This window comes from Platalea leucorodia (assembly GCF_965183815.1).
Source record: "Platalea leucorodia genome assembly, chromosome: Z".
NCBI classification, from domain to species: domain Eukaryota; kingdom Metazoa; phylum Chordata; class Aves; order Pelecaniformes; family Threskiornithidae; genus Platalea; species Platalea leucorodia.
The window spans coordinates 49,219,230-49,232,644 of NC_138858.1; the positions used below are offsets into that span (position 1 = coordinate 49,219,230).

General features: G+C 45.1%; 1 protein-coding gene across 1 annotated transcript; it reads left to right on the forward strand.

The window, feature by feature from the left end:
* Nucleotides 1–371: 371 nt before the first annotated feature.
* Nucleotides 372–10,561, forward strand: S1PR3 (sphingosine-1-phosphate receptor 3). Its single transcript, XM_082335987.1, has 2 exons — nt 372–444; nt 6,150–10,561. The coding sequence occupies exon 2, from the start codon at nt 6,331–6,333 to the stop codon at nt 7,471–7,473; it is 1,143 nt and encodes a 380-aa protein (XP_082192113.1). The 5' UTR covers nt 372–444; nt 6,150–6,330; the 3' UTR covers nt 7,474–10,561.
* Nucleotides 10,562–13,415: the final 2,854 nt, after the last annotated feature.

Here is a 13,415-nt window from a genome sequence, read left to right on the forward strand (position 1 = left end):
AGCCGGCCCCGCAGGGGTGCCCCCTCGGCCACGGGGCACGCGTGGGTGGCGAGGGGCGAAGGGGCGGGGGTGAAGCGGGGCGGGCCGGGGGCAGGCAAGCACCGCCGGAGCGGGAAGCCAAGCCTGACCGGGGACGACGGCGGCGTGGGAGCGGCGTGCCGGAGGCAGGAGCCGGGGGCCGGACGCGGGGCGGGGGTGGGGGCAGAGAAAAGCCCGGAGGGGCGGGCGAGCGGGCGGGGGTCCCCGGGCGGGGCGGCTCCGGCGGCCAGCGCGGAGCCGCGGGGAGCGGCGGCGGGGCAGGGCCGGGGCGATCCCAGCCCCGCCCGGCCTGGCCCGGCCCGACCCGGCCCAGCGCAGCCGCGGGGGCCGAGCGGCGCCGTGCAGCCGGCGCGGTCGGATGCGGCGGCCGCAGAGCGCCGGGGGGACGCGGCGGGGACGCAGCAGGTACTTCGCCGCTCCTCCGGGACAGCCCTGCCCGCACCCTGCCTGCCCCCTCGCCCCGCTGCCTGGGCGGCGGGCCGCGCCCTGCCGCTGCCCGCCCGCCCCGCAGCCCGCCCGTCGGGGCCGTCGGCGCGGCCGCGCTGCCGCCCTTCGGCGGGCGATGGGCGAGGTGTCCCCGGCCCGCCGGGCTGGGAGAGCGGAGCCGCTCCGCCGGCCTTGCCGGTTGTGGTGGGAGCGAGAAAGCCGCCGTGCAGGCGGTTCCTGCAGGGTGTCACGTAAAGGCGCGGCGGCAGGCAGGCAGGGAGCGGCGGCGGGCTGGGTTGAGCCCCAGACTGTGAGTAGAGCCCCAGACTGTGAGTAGAGCCCCAGACTGTGAGTAGAGCCGTGTTTCCCGTGTGGGACGGTCACGCCGCGGACACGTCGGGGGTATTCTTGGGTAGCTTAGGCAGAATGTTTGTCGCCCCAAAGAGTTCAGGTCGCTGCAGTATCGCAAATTTGCGAATGGAAAATACTGGAGTTTGGAGTGGGGGGAATAGGTCGGGAGCCCTGGGAGCCGGTGAGGGGGAAGAAGTACATGTTCCTTCCTTCGACGTCCAAGAATTAAACCAGCCGGGAGCCCCTGTGTGAGATAGGCGTGTGTGCTACTCGGAATTACAAAATACAAACTGATGTCTGAAATCCAGAAGCCAAGAAAAATAACCATTTACTAAAGGCTTTTCTGAGGCTGTAAGCTGCCAGCACGTTCACTTCAAAAAAAAAAATCTTTTTAAAGTTTATTTGAGTTGTCCAAGACATTGTTCTGCAGCAGATGTTTGTTGTCCAAACTTCATTTGCAACTAGCACAGCTTAATTTCAGAGTGGAAATGTGTATTGAAATGTGCTGCTGTTCTCAAACCCCTTTTCTGTTCTTAAACTTAACACTACCAGGGTGCGCCTGATAAATTTCATGTGTTTCCCTTTCATCTAGAAAGGCTTTAAAAATAAATAGAATATACAAAAGTTTGGCTTCAGAGACGCATTCTTAGCTTTCCCTTTGCCTTTCTTAAAATTGTCATTGGTGGCCAAAGCATGTGGCTGAGTGTGGAAGAGAAGGGAGAACTGCAGGTATGTGGTGGTTGTGAAGGGGGATCTGGTCTCTTTGGTCAAGTCTGTTTGTGGATATTTGGAATGCAGGAAAATAAGATTCCCGCTGAATTACAGTGAGTGTACTGAACGCATAACATTGTATGTTCTTGTGTAGGCAAAAGTAGGTAGCGGAAAGTTAAGTCCTATTTTCGCTCTTATTCTCACTTGTTGCTTTGACTTCAGGATATCATGAAAATTGAGAGCAGTTTGGCTCTCTGTTTTGAAAACAGAAATTTCTTATTCTTCCAGCTGTAAAGTACTCAGTGAGTCATGAGATGGTAAAAGCCCTCAGCTCCCCTTGGGACTCTTACCGGAATGCCCGCTGGGAGCAGAGAGTGGAGATGTACTAGGGATGGTTGCTGAAGGGCTTCGGCATCCCCATTATCACCAGTTCCCTGTTGCCTCCTGGCACTGGGAATCACACGTTCCCAGAGGAGAATTGCAGGCTGACTCCAGCTGCCTTACCCAGGGCGTTATTTGTGGGGAGCTGGTGAGAGGTACAGCCCTGAGTGTCTGCCTGTGCCACTGTGTGGTGGGGCTGGAGAGGGCAGTGGAGGTGTGCCTTGCCGTGGGGCAGATGGAGGGGTCGTGGCCTACCACACAGCATTGCCCTTGTCATGGCACCGTGACCACAGAGACCCTGGTAGACCCTAGGGACGTGAGCCACGGTGGAGAGCCCCTGCTCCAGCCTGGAAGGGTGCTCGACCCTACTAGGATCCTTGACCTCTGCAGGAGAGCACACTAACCGCTGTGGAAACCCCACAGCATGGTGGCGGGCAGGGAGATTTCCCAGGAGGGGCAAATGATGGTGCTCGCTGCTGACCCCAACTGCTCTCTCTGTCCTTGGAGCAAGGAGGACAAAGGTCAGCCAAATAGCTGAAGGAGGCATCTGAATTGCGCTCTGCATGACTGTGGACATAGTACCACTGCCTTTATTTGAGTAATTTAGCAAACAGTGTTTTGGCCATCAAACGGGTGAGGAAGTATAGCCAGATTGCCCCTGCACTGCCGATAGGTTTACCTTTCTAGTGGTACCTGGTGGTGCAGCAGTAGGGATCCTCCAGTTTGCTTTAGAAGGAGTAAAACTGATTTCCAGCTGTATCAAGAGCTCAGGGTATTGAGGTACCTAACCAAGGCAATGCTTAACACACAACATGCCACAGACAGGCTCTTCAGGTCCTTTTTTTAATATTTCGAGCTGACATCTGTACTTCGCAACTAGTGGCTAGCCCTCTGTATGTGACTGGGACAAAGATGTTTTGAGGAGTGAGTTGTAGAGCTGTCAGGAAGCAGTGACACAGATATCCTGGACCTGGCTGCTGCTGTCTTGTTATTATAATATACAACCAACTTTAATTTTTCTAACTGTTAAAAAATAAATGCGCTTTCTGAGTTACTGGCTACAAAGCAGGAGAAAAACAAAAAAGTAGTATAGCTGAAAGATATTACCGGGAAATGTTGCTGCCAGAAAAGAATAAATTTTAATTTATTACATTATTATTTGTATTAACTTCCAAGTGGCTTGTGAGTGAAATTCATTTCCTGAGAGTCCTGGCAAATAATAATGTTACAGCCTCCACCGCCTTGCCTCTAGCCTGTCAGAGGCAAAGATTTACTTTTGTGATACTAAGTTTGCTGTAACAATTTTAAGAGAAGAAGTAATTACGAACAATGGGAGAGACAGTGTACGATTTCTGCTGATTGAGTGTATCGTCCATACCTTCAGCCAGGGGAACTGGTATAGCACCATTGCCTTTAGTAGAGTCATGACAGTTTACAGCTGCTGAGTTGTGGCTGATAAAGTCCTAAGTCTGGCATGTAATTTTCTTCACAGAAAGAAATATATTTGTCCTTTGATAGACCAGTATGGTAACTCTGTTTGGAAAAGACTGACAGAAACATTTATTTTGTTGCATGTGGTGCTCTTAAATGATATGAATAAGATCCTCTCAGGCAGCCACCAGCCAGTCTGGTGACTATTGCTAGTTGAGCTATCATTAACAAATACTTTTCTAGTCAAATGTAATTGTTGATTTTACAGTGGAAAGCACTTGCAATTCATATGAAGACAGTGGCGTTTTGTTCCAAGCCAATACAATGAAAGACTGTGATAGTTTCTATGATAACAGTGTGCAGATTGTAACTGAATTACAATTAGATTGAACCTTAGCTGAGGTGAAGTTGTTCTGTTGAAGAGCTTCACTGTTACCGTGCTTCAGGAAAGAGGTCAGCAACTTGAGAGCCCAGTTCTGCTCCTGGGAAATGAATGAGATGGTTGCTGTCATCTTCAGAGTAAAAAAGACCAAGGACACCAAGCAACAACTGTGTTTCTTGGATAAGATGTCTCTCCCAGCGGGTCTCTTCACCAAAGTAGTTAGGACCTAAGAACTAGAATGGGGAAATAATAACAGGCTAAATAGTAAATTATTTTCTCAGAAAATAGTTTTAAAACTTCCTGAATGTACTAAAGAATTCAAGTCAATTCACTGTAGGCTTTTGTCAGATTACTTCTTTTGTGAAGGACGGAACCCACGAAAAGGGAGGGTGTGGGTTGTCCTTTAAATCCCTTTACATTCATCTGGGATGTGGTTTGCTCCTCCCCGCTTCCAGAAGGCACTTGAAAATGCGTCTCCCATTTTTTAAGTGCCCAAAGCAAGAGTGCTGGAAGAGCACTGGCTGACGTGTTTTTGTGATCTTAAGAAACCTCTCTATAGAATCACAGAATGGTTTGGGTTGGAAGGGACCTTAAAGATAATCTAGTTCCAGCCCCCCTGCCATGGGCAGGGCCACCTTCCGCTAGACCAGGTTGCTCAAAGCCCCATCCAACCTGGCCTTGAACATTTCCAGGGAGGGGGCATCCACAACTTCTCTGGGCAACCTGTGCCAGTGCCTCACCACCTTCACCGTAAAGAATTTCTTCCATATATCTAATCTAAATCTACCCTCTTTCAGTTTAAAACCATTACCCCTAGTCCTATCACTACACTCCCTGATAAAGAGTCCCTCCCCATCTTTCCTGTAGGCACCCTTTAAGTACTGGAAGGCTGCTATTTTCCAATGAAAGTACAGGCACTTCTATATTAAACCTAAGCCTGTTGACAGTAAGCCTACTCTTATTATCCAGAGTAAATCAGATATTGCTTGGGATGTACAGGATGCAGGTTGAAAACTGTTGGTGTGCTGGTCTCTAGCAGAGGTTGAGATCTCAAAGTCTTCCCTTGATACCCATCCTTTGAAAGTGTCTTTCATGTGTTTGGGAAATGCTCATGACCCTTGAGTAAATAAATGGTAAGGCCAGGAGCTCTAGCTCATAACAAGTTCCCTAAACTAAGCTATTTCATTTTGGGCTAATGGAAAGCGTCCTCCCATCCAGCACAACTTTTTACTTTCTTACCTTTCCCAGGAAAAAATTAAATCTTTACAAATTTGGTTCAGATGGAACCAGTTCTCCCCTCATCCCCATCCTGGTTTGGTTACCAATCTGAAAAATTGGCTGTCTGTTCATCTTCAATACATACGTTTGGGGCCTGAACACTGATTCTCATTGGAGTCTGCAGCAACTAAACCATAACATTTCTGGTAAAACAGTAAGTGCTTCTGACATCTTTTGATATTTTTACACAGTTGTGCAGATCTCTTCCAATATTTATGTATGGCAATGGAAAAAAGACAGCCAGGAGGATCTGCTGTGAAAATTCAACCTATCAAAGTCTGTGGGAAAATGTTTCAGTTAATCTAAGTCATAACTTAAAGAAAAACAGATGTAAATTGAGAAGGACAATTAAACTTCATGTAACTATTTTTCATTTAAAAAGACCCAACAACATTAAATATGTCTTGTGTACAAATGCAAAGGAAAAAAAAGTGAACCATAAAGAAGAGCCATCCTTACAAAGATGTGACTTGCTGTATTTATTTTGAAAAGGGTAGCAGAAGTCCAACTAATTTGAATGGGAAGTAGGATTGCTTTTATACTGACTGTCTTTCAGAGCATGTCCTTAATTGTAAATAGCATCATTTTGTACCGTTAAGGGTGGGAAGTTATTTTAGGCATTGGCAGCATGCACACTGGCATCAAGACTTGACACCAACTTTTTCAGGCTCTTTGCTACCTTAGGTCTGCATGGGGAACAGCGGCAAGCTTAGAAAGCAGTGAGTTTGCCCTGCTGATGCTCAGGCAGTGGTGGTTGGGTGGTGTTTTGGTAGTGCCACGTACACTTAGGTCTATCTGAGAAAGAATGAACCAGTTGCTGTGCACACTGGGGCTTGCTGGGACCACTCGCTAATCCTTCTAACTACTCCTCTGCATTTTTTTCAGCATGAAAATTTTGTAGGGGGAAACACCTATGAGCAGTGTGAGCCCTTGTATTTCCCCAGCAGAGCTGCATCTGTGCAGAGCACGACCGACGGCTTACCCACAGCTACCTTGATAAGCGTGCAGCAATGCTAGACCTTGGTGCCCCATTGTAGTCAGCGTCCCTCTTGGCTCCTGGGTGTATGTTGCAGCTTGAGCACCCGCACGGGCCATGGGTGACAGGGAAAGACAGGGAGATTTATGTTGCATTTGTTGTTTTTATTTTCAGAGCCTGGTTTGCGAGCCACTCTCCCGAATTAATATGCGAGGCTTGCTGAAGCTGGGGATACCCACCGGTTGCCCAGAGGAGTGCTTGGAGGAACGTGGCTTGATCTCCCTCTTGTGGAAAATTATTGGAACTCAGTTCTCGTGATACTAAAGAAGAAAAGTCCATCATTAGCAAACAAGTGATGGCAGCAGTTACCGTGCCACCTGATGCTCTTGTCGGCCCTCAAGGAAATGAAGAGATGGACTCTCTGATCGTACTGCATTATAATTACACAGGAAAGCTTATTTTAAGGGAAAAGGCAACTGATAACATAGACCTGTCCACTATTGCATTTCTGATCCTATGTAGTTTCATAGTCCTGGAAAACTTGATGGTGTTGATTGCCATATGGAAAAACAACAAATTTCACAACCGCATGTACTTTTTTATTGGCAATCTAGCTCTCTGTGATCTTTTAGCTGGGATTGTTTACAAAGTAAACATACTTATGTCTGGAAAGAAAACTCTGAGCTTGTCCTCCACAATCTGGTTCATTAGGGAAGGCAGTATGTTTGTTGCCCTGGGAGCCTCCACTTTCAGCTTACTAGCAATAGCTATTGAGCGGCATTTGACCATGATTAAAATGAGGCCTTACGATGCGAATAAAAAATACAGGGTGTTCCTTCTCATTGGTACATGCTGGCTTATTTCAATTTCCTTGGGTGCCTTACCCATCCTCGGCTGGAACTGTATAAACAACTTACCAGATTGCTCAACAATTTTGCCTCTGTACTCCAAGAAGTATGTTGTGTTCTGCATTAGTATCTTCATAGCCATTTTGGTTGCCATTGTCATCCTTTATGCCCGTATCTACATCCTGGTAAAGTCCAGCAGTCGTAATGTCACTAACCACAATAACTCGGAGCGGTCCATGGCACTCCTTAGGACTGTTGTGATCGTTGTTAGTGTCTTCATTGCCTGCTGGTCTCCACTGTTCATCCTGTTCCTCATTGATGTGGCCTGCAGAGTCAAGGAGTGGTCTATCTTGTACAAAGCTGACTGGTTTATTGCTCTGGCAGTCATCAATTCTGCAATGAACCCCATCATCTATACTCTGGCCAGTAAGGAAATGCGTCGGGCTTTCTTTCGCCTTGTTTGTGGCTGCCTGGTGAAATCCAAGGTGGCCAGATCTTTGCCTATTCAGCCCACGCCAGACCACAGTCGAAGTAAATCCAGCAGCAGCAATACCCAGAAGCCAAAGGAAGATTTCCCACCAATGAATGTTCCATCGTGTATCGCTGAGAAAAATGAATCTTCATTTCACAATGGAAACTTCTGTAAGTAAAGGACTCCTTGAGACAAGTACCTTTCTGTGGCTTTTAGATTTAAAGTACAAGTGTACTTTAAGCATTCATGCACTTAAGTCACAGGGGAAAACACTAACCACTTATTTAACTTTGAGGACTTATTTATCAACAATCATTTGCTTTGGGTGTTCATTCAGTAACACACCTGATTCAGAAAAGAACGTTTCATGCTACCCAACAGCCAGGACAGAGTCCATGCACATCTAATGGCATTGTGCACCACAATGGCATTGCATGATGAGGCTGCATTTGGCACTGCCTGATCTTGCAAGACATCAAGAAAACCTGTTAGAAACTTCAGCATTCACTAAACACTGCTGATGATTGGAAAATGAGCCCGATTATTGCTGACTGGGAGAAAAGCTCGTTACGTATGTTGGTGATTATCGTTCTCTATATGTATCTTGCTGTTATGTTAATGGCCTTATATGTATGTGGTATAAATAGCTGTATATTTGTACAATTCCTTATTAAAAAGTCATTGTTTGGTAAAAGTTTACAATATGCTAAACATTGTATGGCAGTATACAGTGTAAGGTGACAAATTATACAAATAGATAGATGTGTTTCAATGGGGATATTTGAAAATATATGAAGTAGTATCTTTTAACTGACAGGAACTTTACCATGTCATATCAATGCAGTATTTTTTTTTTTCCACTGTTATTCAGACTTTTCATGTTTAGTGAATGACAACATGATAGTTGTCACTGTGACATTTCACAACTTATTTTAAACAAGCAGTAGTAAATAACCATTGAGAGAGGCTATATATGTTCACTATTTAAAGTAGCTAAAATGTGACCCAACAATACACATATATCAAGTGTATGTACTGTTTCAATGCATATATTTTTACTTACTATTTGCAATGTATTTAAAAATGTATGTCAAACCTATGTAAACCTGTGTACATTGTGAATGCACTACCTAAACTGAGATTCTTCAGTTCTGAAACAGAGACATATCATTTCAGAAAGCAATGAACCACAAGCGGGTCCCTGTGGAGTTCCTTCTTTTCTCTCCAGGCACTACTACAGCATGGGATTGTGTTAGAAATTCTCCCTGGGAAGAAGTCCAGCCAGTGGGACAAGATCCCATTTTCTGGCAATGGGACCCTACGCTCCTACCGTCTCTGGGCACTTTTGCAGATACAAGAGGGAAGATGTGGTACAACAGAATCATGCTGAAGGGTCTATCTCCATTTATGCCTGACCCTGCCGTGGATCTGGAATGAAAGCCTGTTGAGTTTGGAAGACCTTCCAACTTTCCTGGAGCCCCAGACGTACTCTTTTGAGAGGCTGTTCCAGAGAAACCTGTATGAAAACAACTTTATGGTTCATCACTGCCTTACCAGCCTCAGTACAGGATGGTGTTCAGCATCAGAGGGATTCCCTGAAACCTACAGCAGTTAAGACTTTATAAACATTTGGTTTCAAGTCCCCATGGAAGTGGCCTGTGGTACTTCCATCAATAGTACTTTATGGCTGGAGGCTTCAGTGGAGGTTGATGGGAAATTCTGAGATTAGTTCCCGTTGTCTTTCAGTAAGAATGTAAGCATCTAACTTTATTGGGCTCTTTCAAAGATCTGTGTTTAATGTCTCAAACCACACCTTGCCTTATGCACAATCAGAAGTAGTTGAGGCTTTTTCAATACACGGCCTGAAAGAGCTCATCCTTAGCTTACTCTGGTCTTAACCATTTAAAGCAGCAGCATTAGACACTTCCCAAGTATGTACAGTGTATAAGTTGTGTAATATGTGTAGCAAAAGCCTTTAAAAGGTAGAGGTTTGCATTGTGATTATGTTTTGCAAGTTAACAGTCTGCTTGTAAATGTTTTATGCTGTTAGACAAGTGTAAGAACAAAGAAAAACTGTGTTTGAATGAAATAACTGTGAAAGAGAGTAGTAAATATGAAATAATTTTTACCAAAAATGTGGAAAAGCAGTGCACTTAGAGAAGAAGAAAAAGCTAAACTAAGCTAAGCATGATATAACTGTATGAACAGCAAATACAGGCTGGGTCATCAGCTCTGTGGCTTTGTGAGAAATAGAACTGGTGACATTGCATTGCCATGGCTTGCTTAGGTTTTTAGATCTTACAGTGCTATTTGGCTGTATTATCAGTGTGGAAGTTCTCCCCTGAAGGTGTGTCTTTGAAAACTGCCAGCTAAAATATTTGTGTACTTCTAAATGTTAGTTCATGAGGTGGTGGCACATGGCAGCATTCCTTGCTATTGTAGAGCAGAAAGGCCTTTGCAACACAGTGGTTTCAGAAGACATTGTGGCTGACCTCACACCAACTCTCATGTCAAGGACGTTACATGATTCCTGCTATTTAGGTGAAAAAAATGAGTATTTTTAATAGCCAAAGTCCAAAAAGATGCACATAAAAGTGAGTTTTAACATCTGGATTTTAGCCTTAGCTGTTGTCAGAGTTGAGGCAAGGTACAAGTAATGCAAGCAACTCCACTGTTGGAGGCCATGTGATTGCGTGTCAGTACAAAAACTTTTCACTCTACTTTTATTTCCTTCTCTTATTTTGGAGCTGTGGGGATATTTTGTTTGTTCACTACCCTGCTGTACTTGAAGCAGGCTCCTAAGATTCATGGGTTCACATGTAACACTGGTAATATAATTTACAAAGTACTTATGACTGAAGAGAAAAAAACTGTGGTGGATACAGTCTTCAGTGGGTACATCCCACTGGGATGTATTAGATAAAGCATAGATTCTGGAAGATTTCAGAGCAAGATTTTAAAGTAGGACAAGTCAAGGGCTTACCAGCAGTGGACCATAAACAACCAGGAAGATGTCCTATCCTTGAAGCTGGAAAAAGATGGAGAATAGCTTCTTTCACCCTAAACTATTAGAAAATTCCTTAAAATACAGAATCCCAGCTTTCTGTCATCTAGGCTGATTTGAATAAACAAGAAACTGAATCAGGTCTCCCTTTCCCAATTGGTTTTACATGGAGCAAAAGCTACAAAGGAGAGTAACATTTCGTGCATATTATTTCATGAATTGGAATATTTATTTTGGTTCTGGATTACAAAAGAAATGCAAATCAAACCACCTAAGGAGAAAAAAAAGCTTTCACAAGATGCTTTCCAAGAGTCTTTTATTGCCAACAGTCTTACAGAGTATTTTCAACTCATTAGGTACCACAAACATTTTGAAAACTTCTAATTAAATCTCAGACCTTTGAACCGAAGTTGTTGTGTGGCAGTCATTTTTGAAAGAATTGTAAAAAAGGTTTTGGCCTTCTGTGGAAAACATGCATTTAAACTCTGGGTGTCGTGCCTGCAAGCAGTACCTGTGGGAACGCTCTGCAGCCGAAGGCAGTAGGCTCTGCCTCTGCCGCTCCCAGAGTTGGAGGGAGGCTTTTCCCCTGCTTTCCTGGGAGCAGACTCGGTCCCTTGGCTCCCCTGCTCAGAGGGCTGTCTGCTCCGGCGGCACCATGGGCGGCTGCTGCCCTGGAAGGGCGCATTTTACAAGGAGCGACTGTAATTAGGGTGTCACACTGCCTACAAGGTTTCTCATTTCCAACTGCTCTAGTAAAGAAATGGAAAACACACCTGTGCATAAAGTGGCAGGTGCCAAAAAGCTGGGGGCCCGATAGCAGCCGATCTGCCTCTGCTGAGCGGAGCTGTGCTGGCATCTGCGCCGGGTACTGACATTTAACCCAGCAGCACAACCAAGGCACAGCTCGGCCCCTTGACTTTGGGGCTGTGGACCCCATGGCTGCCCCAGGCCTGGGCATGATCCCTTCTCATGGCAAAACTCATGGGGAGCAGGCACGGCAGCTGTGATCAGGGGTTTCTGCTGGGCCACCACTGAGCCATGAGGCTTGCTGCAGCCCTGAGGCCTCCTGACACCTGAAGTGCTCTGGAGGCACCGTGCAGAGGCATGCAGAGGCGTACTGGTGCCCGTGCTGCCTTCAGTGCTCTGGAGGCACCATGCAGAGGCATGCACAGGCGTGCTGGTGCCTGTGCTGGCTTTGGAGCGGCATTTCATCTCCCCAAGAGCAACATAACTTCCCAGGGCATCTCCAGGCTCAGCTTTTCTCCAAGTGGGTAAGAGGGAAGGGCCTTTGCATGGAGACACTTGGGCGCTGGAGGAAGAGGATTTGGGGAACATCAGCCCAGCTAAGCTTCCTTCTGATGTGGATCCTTTCTCCTCTCCATGGTACACTAAATAGCTGCTCTTGCACGGACCTTGTCCTTCCAGTGTCTCTCACAGAAAGACCATGGAGTTGGCTACCCTTGGCTACCCTCACCTGTTCAGTGTGCCAAGCAGCAAAGCTACCGTTTCAGGAGAGAGCATCATCTGGCCCAGAAAGAAGGCCTGTACGAGCAATTACTTACATTGTGAAAATGGTATTTGTTGAAAATGGACTCGTGGAAATCAATGTTGCCTCTGACAAAGTAAACGGAGCTCCTCTGGTGTAAAGTCAGTGTAACTAAGGTCAGATTCTTCATGTGCCATTTGGTCCTCTGACATTTTTCATCCCTGTTTCTACTGAGATGAATAGTTCATTGACTTATTAATATTTAATATCCAGGTAAACCCTGTAGAATTTCATTTATTCTGCTACAAAACGGGCATCCCTTCAGGTAAATAAGAAAAAACCTGAAAAACAAATTAGGCCATTAGGGAACCTGGGCATAGGAGAACAGACTCAAGCCCACTTTACATGCATTTCGATTTGATAGTAGTGCTCATTATTTTATTACTTTGGTTAATCATATACAAACTGAATAGTCAGAAAACAGTTGCATGACACTTATATTCCAAATTCTGTTGCTCAAGGACTTCCTCAGAGACAAAATTTGCCTCTATAACCAGAATACCACAATCAACGGACAGGCAAAAACTTGAGATTCACAAAAGTCGTTGGGAATATAAATGATCACAATATCTCCACATACATTATTTTTCCTGCAATTCTCAGTTAAAAATATTTCTAAAAGTAATAAATATTAATAAATAACAAATGTACAGTCAAACTCCCTTTTACAGCAAAATAGTCACTTTTTGTTTTTTTGTTGCGGCCCACACAATGCAAAGAAAAACATTTACCTCAAAAGAAGAAACCTGGCTTCTTTTGAGGTTTAACTCTGCAGGACTTTACTGAGAAGCAATTATCACACCAATCCAGCCACAGAGGACACAAATATATACCAATTATAATCTTTACATTCTTCATTTAATAAAAAAATTTCATTTATTTTGAATGAATAATTGCCTGGGTGTGTTTGGTGGATTTTGCCTCACAGAAGAAAAAGGAGGACTGCTGGAAAAAGCTGTCATTTGACCTGTATGTTATTTGACCTTCATGATAGCTACAAAAAATGTACATCTGCATCTTCATCTCACAATCTGCGGTTACCTTTCTTTTCTGAGGCATCCGTGCTGTCTCTTACTAAGTGGGTTAGCAGAATGAGTCACCCAGCTTTAGCTTCTTTGTTCCTTCATTTGGTTCCCACAGCCTGTTCTGTTGTCAAACAAGGTTTAAACACTCTTTATTTAGCTTTTCCCCTATATGGTGCTTTTGCTAGAGATGTGTAGCTCTGAAATCTTATGCCCCTTACCGAGACAAAAAAAAAAAGAGCCCTGCTTTTTCCCAGTGGAAGCCATACAAGATGCTTATGTTGGAGGATGCAGAGGAATAGATCAGGGCTTATGAACATAAATGTCTCAAAAAGAGACGAGACGTAGGCATTGCCCAAGTATTTTGCGCTTCCCCTCCCCAGAGGTTCTGTTTTAACCCTATCAACCAATTAGCATGTTTATAATTTGGTGACAGCTCTCTATTCTCAATTAGTGGCTTATATGCCTATTGGCTTGTGTTTCCAGGCTTCACATTTCTTACCCCTGGGGTTTTCTCTCCCAAGACAGCTTTTCATTCCCTATCCAAG

Excerpts from the sequence above, each read along its gene's own strand:
- S1PR3 (XM_082335987.1), top strand. The coding sequence starts at position 6,331 with ATGGCAGCAGTTACCGTGCCACCTGATGCTCTTGTCGGCCCTCAAGGA.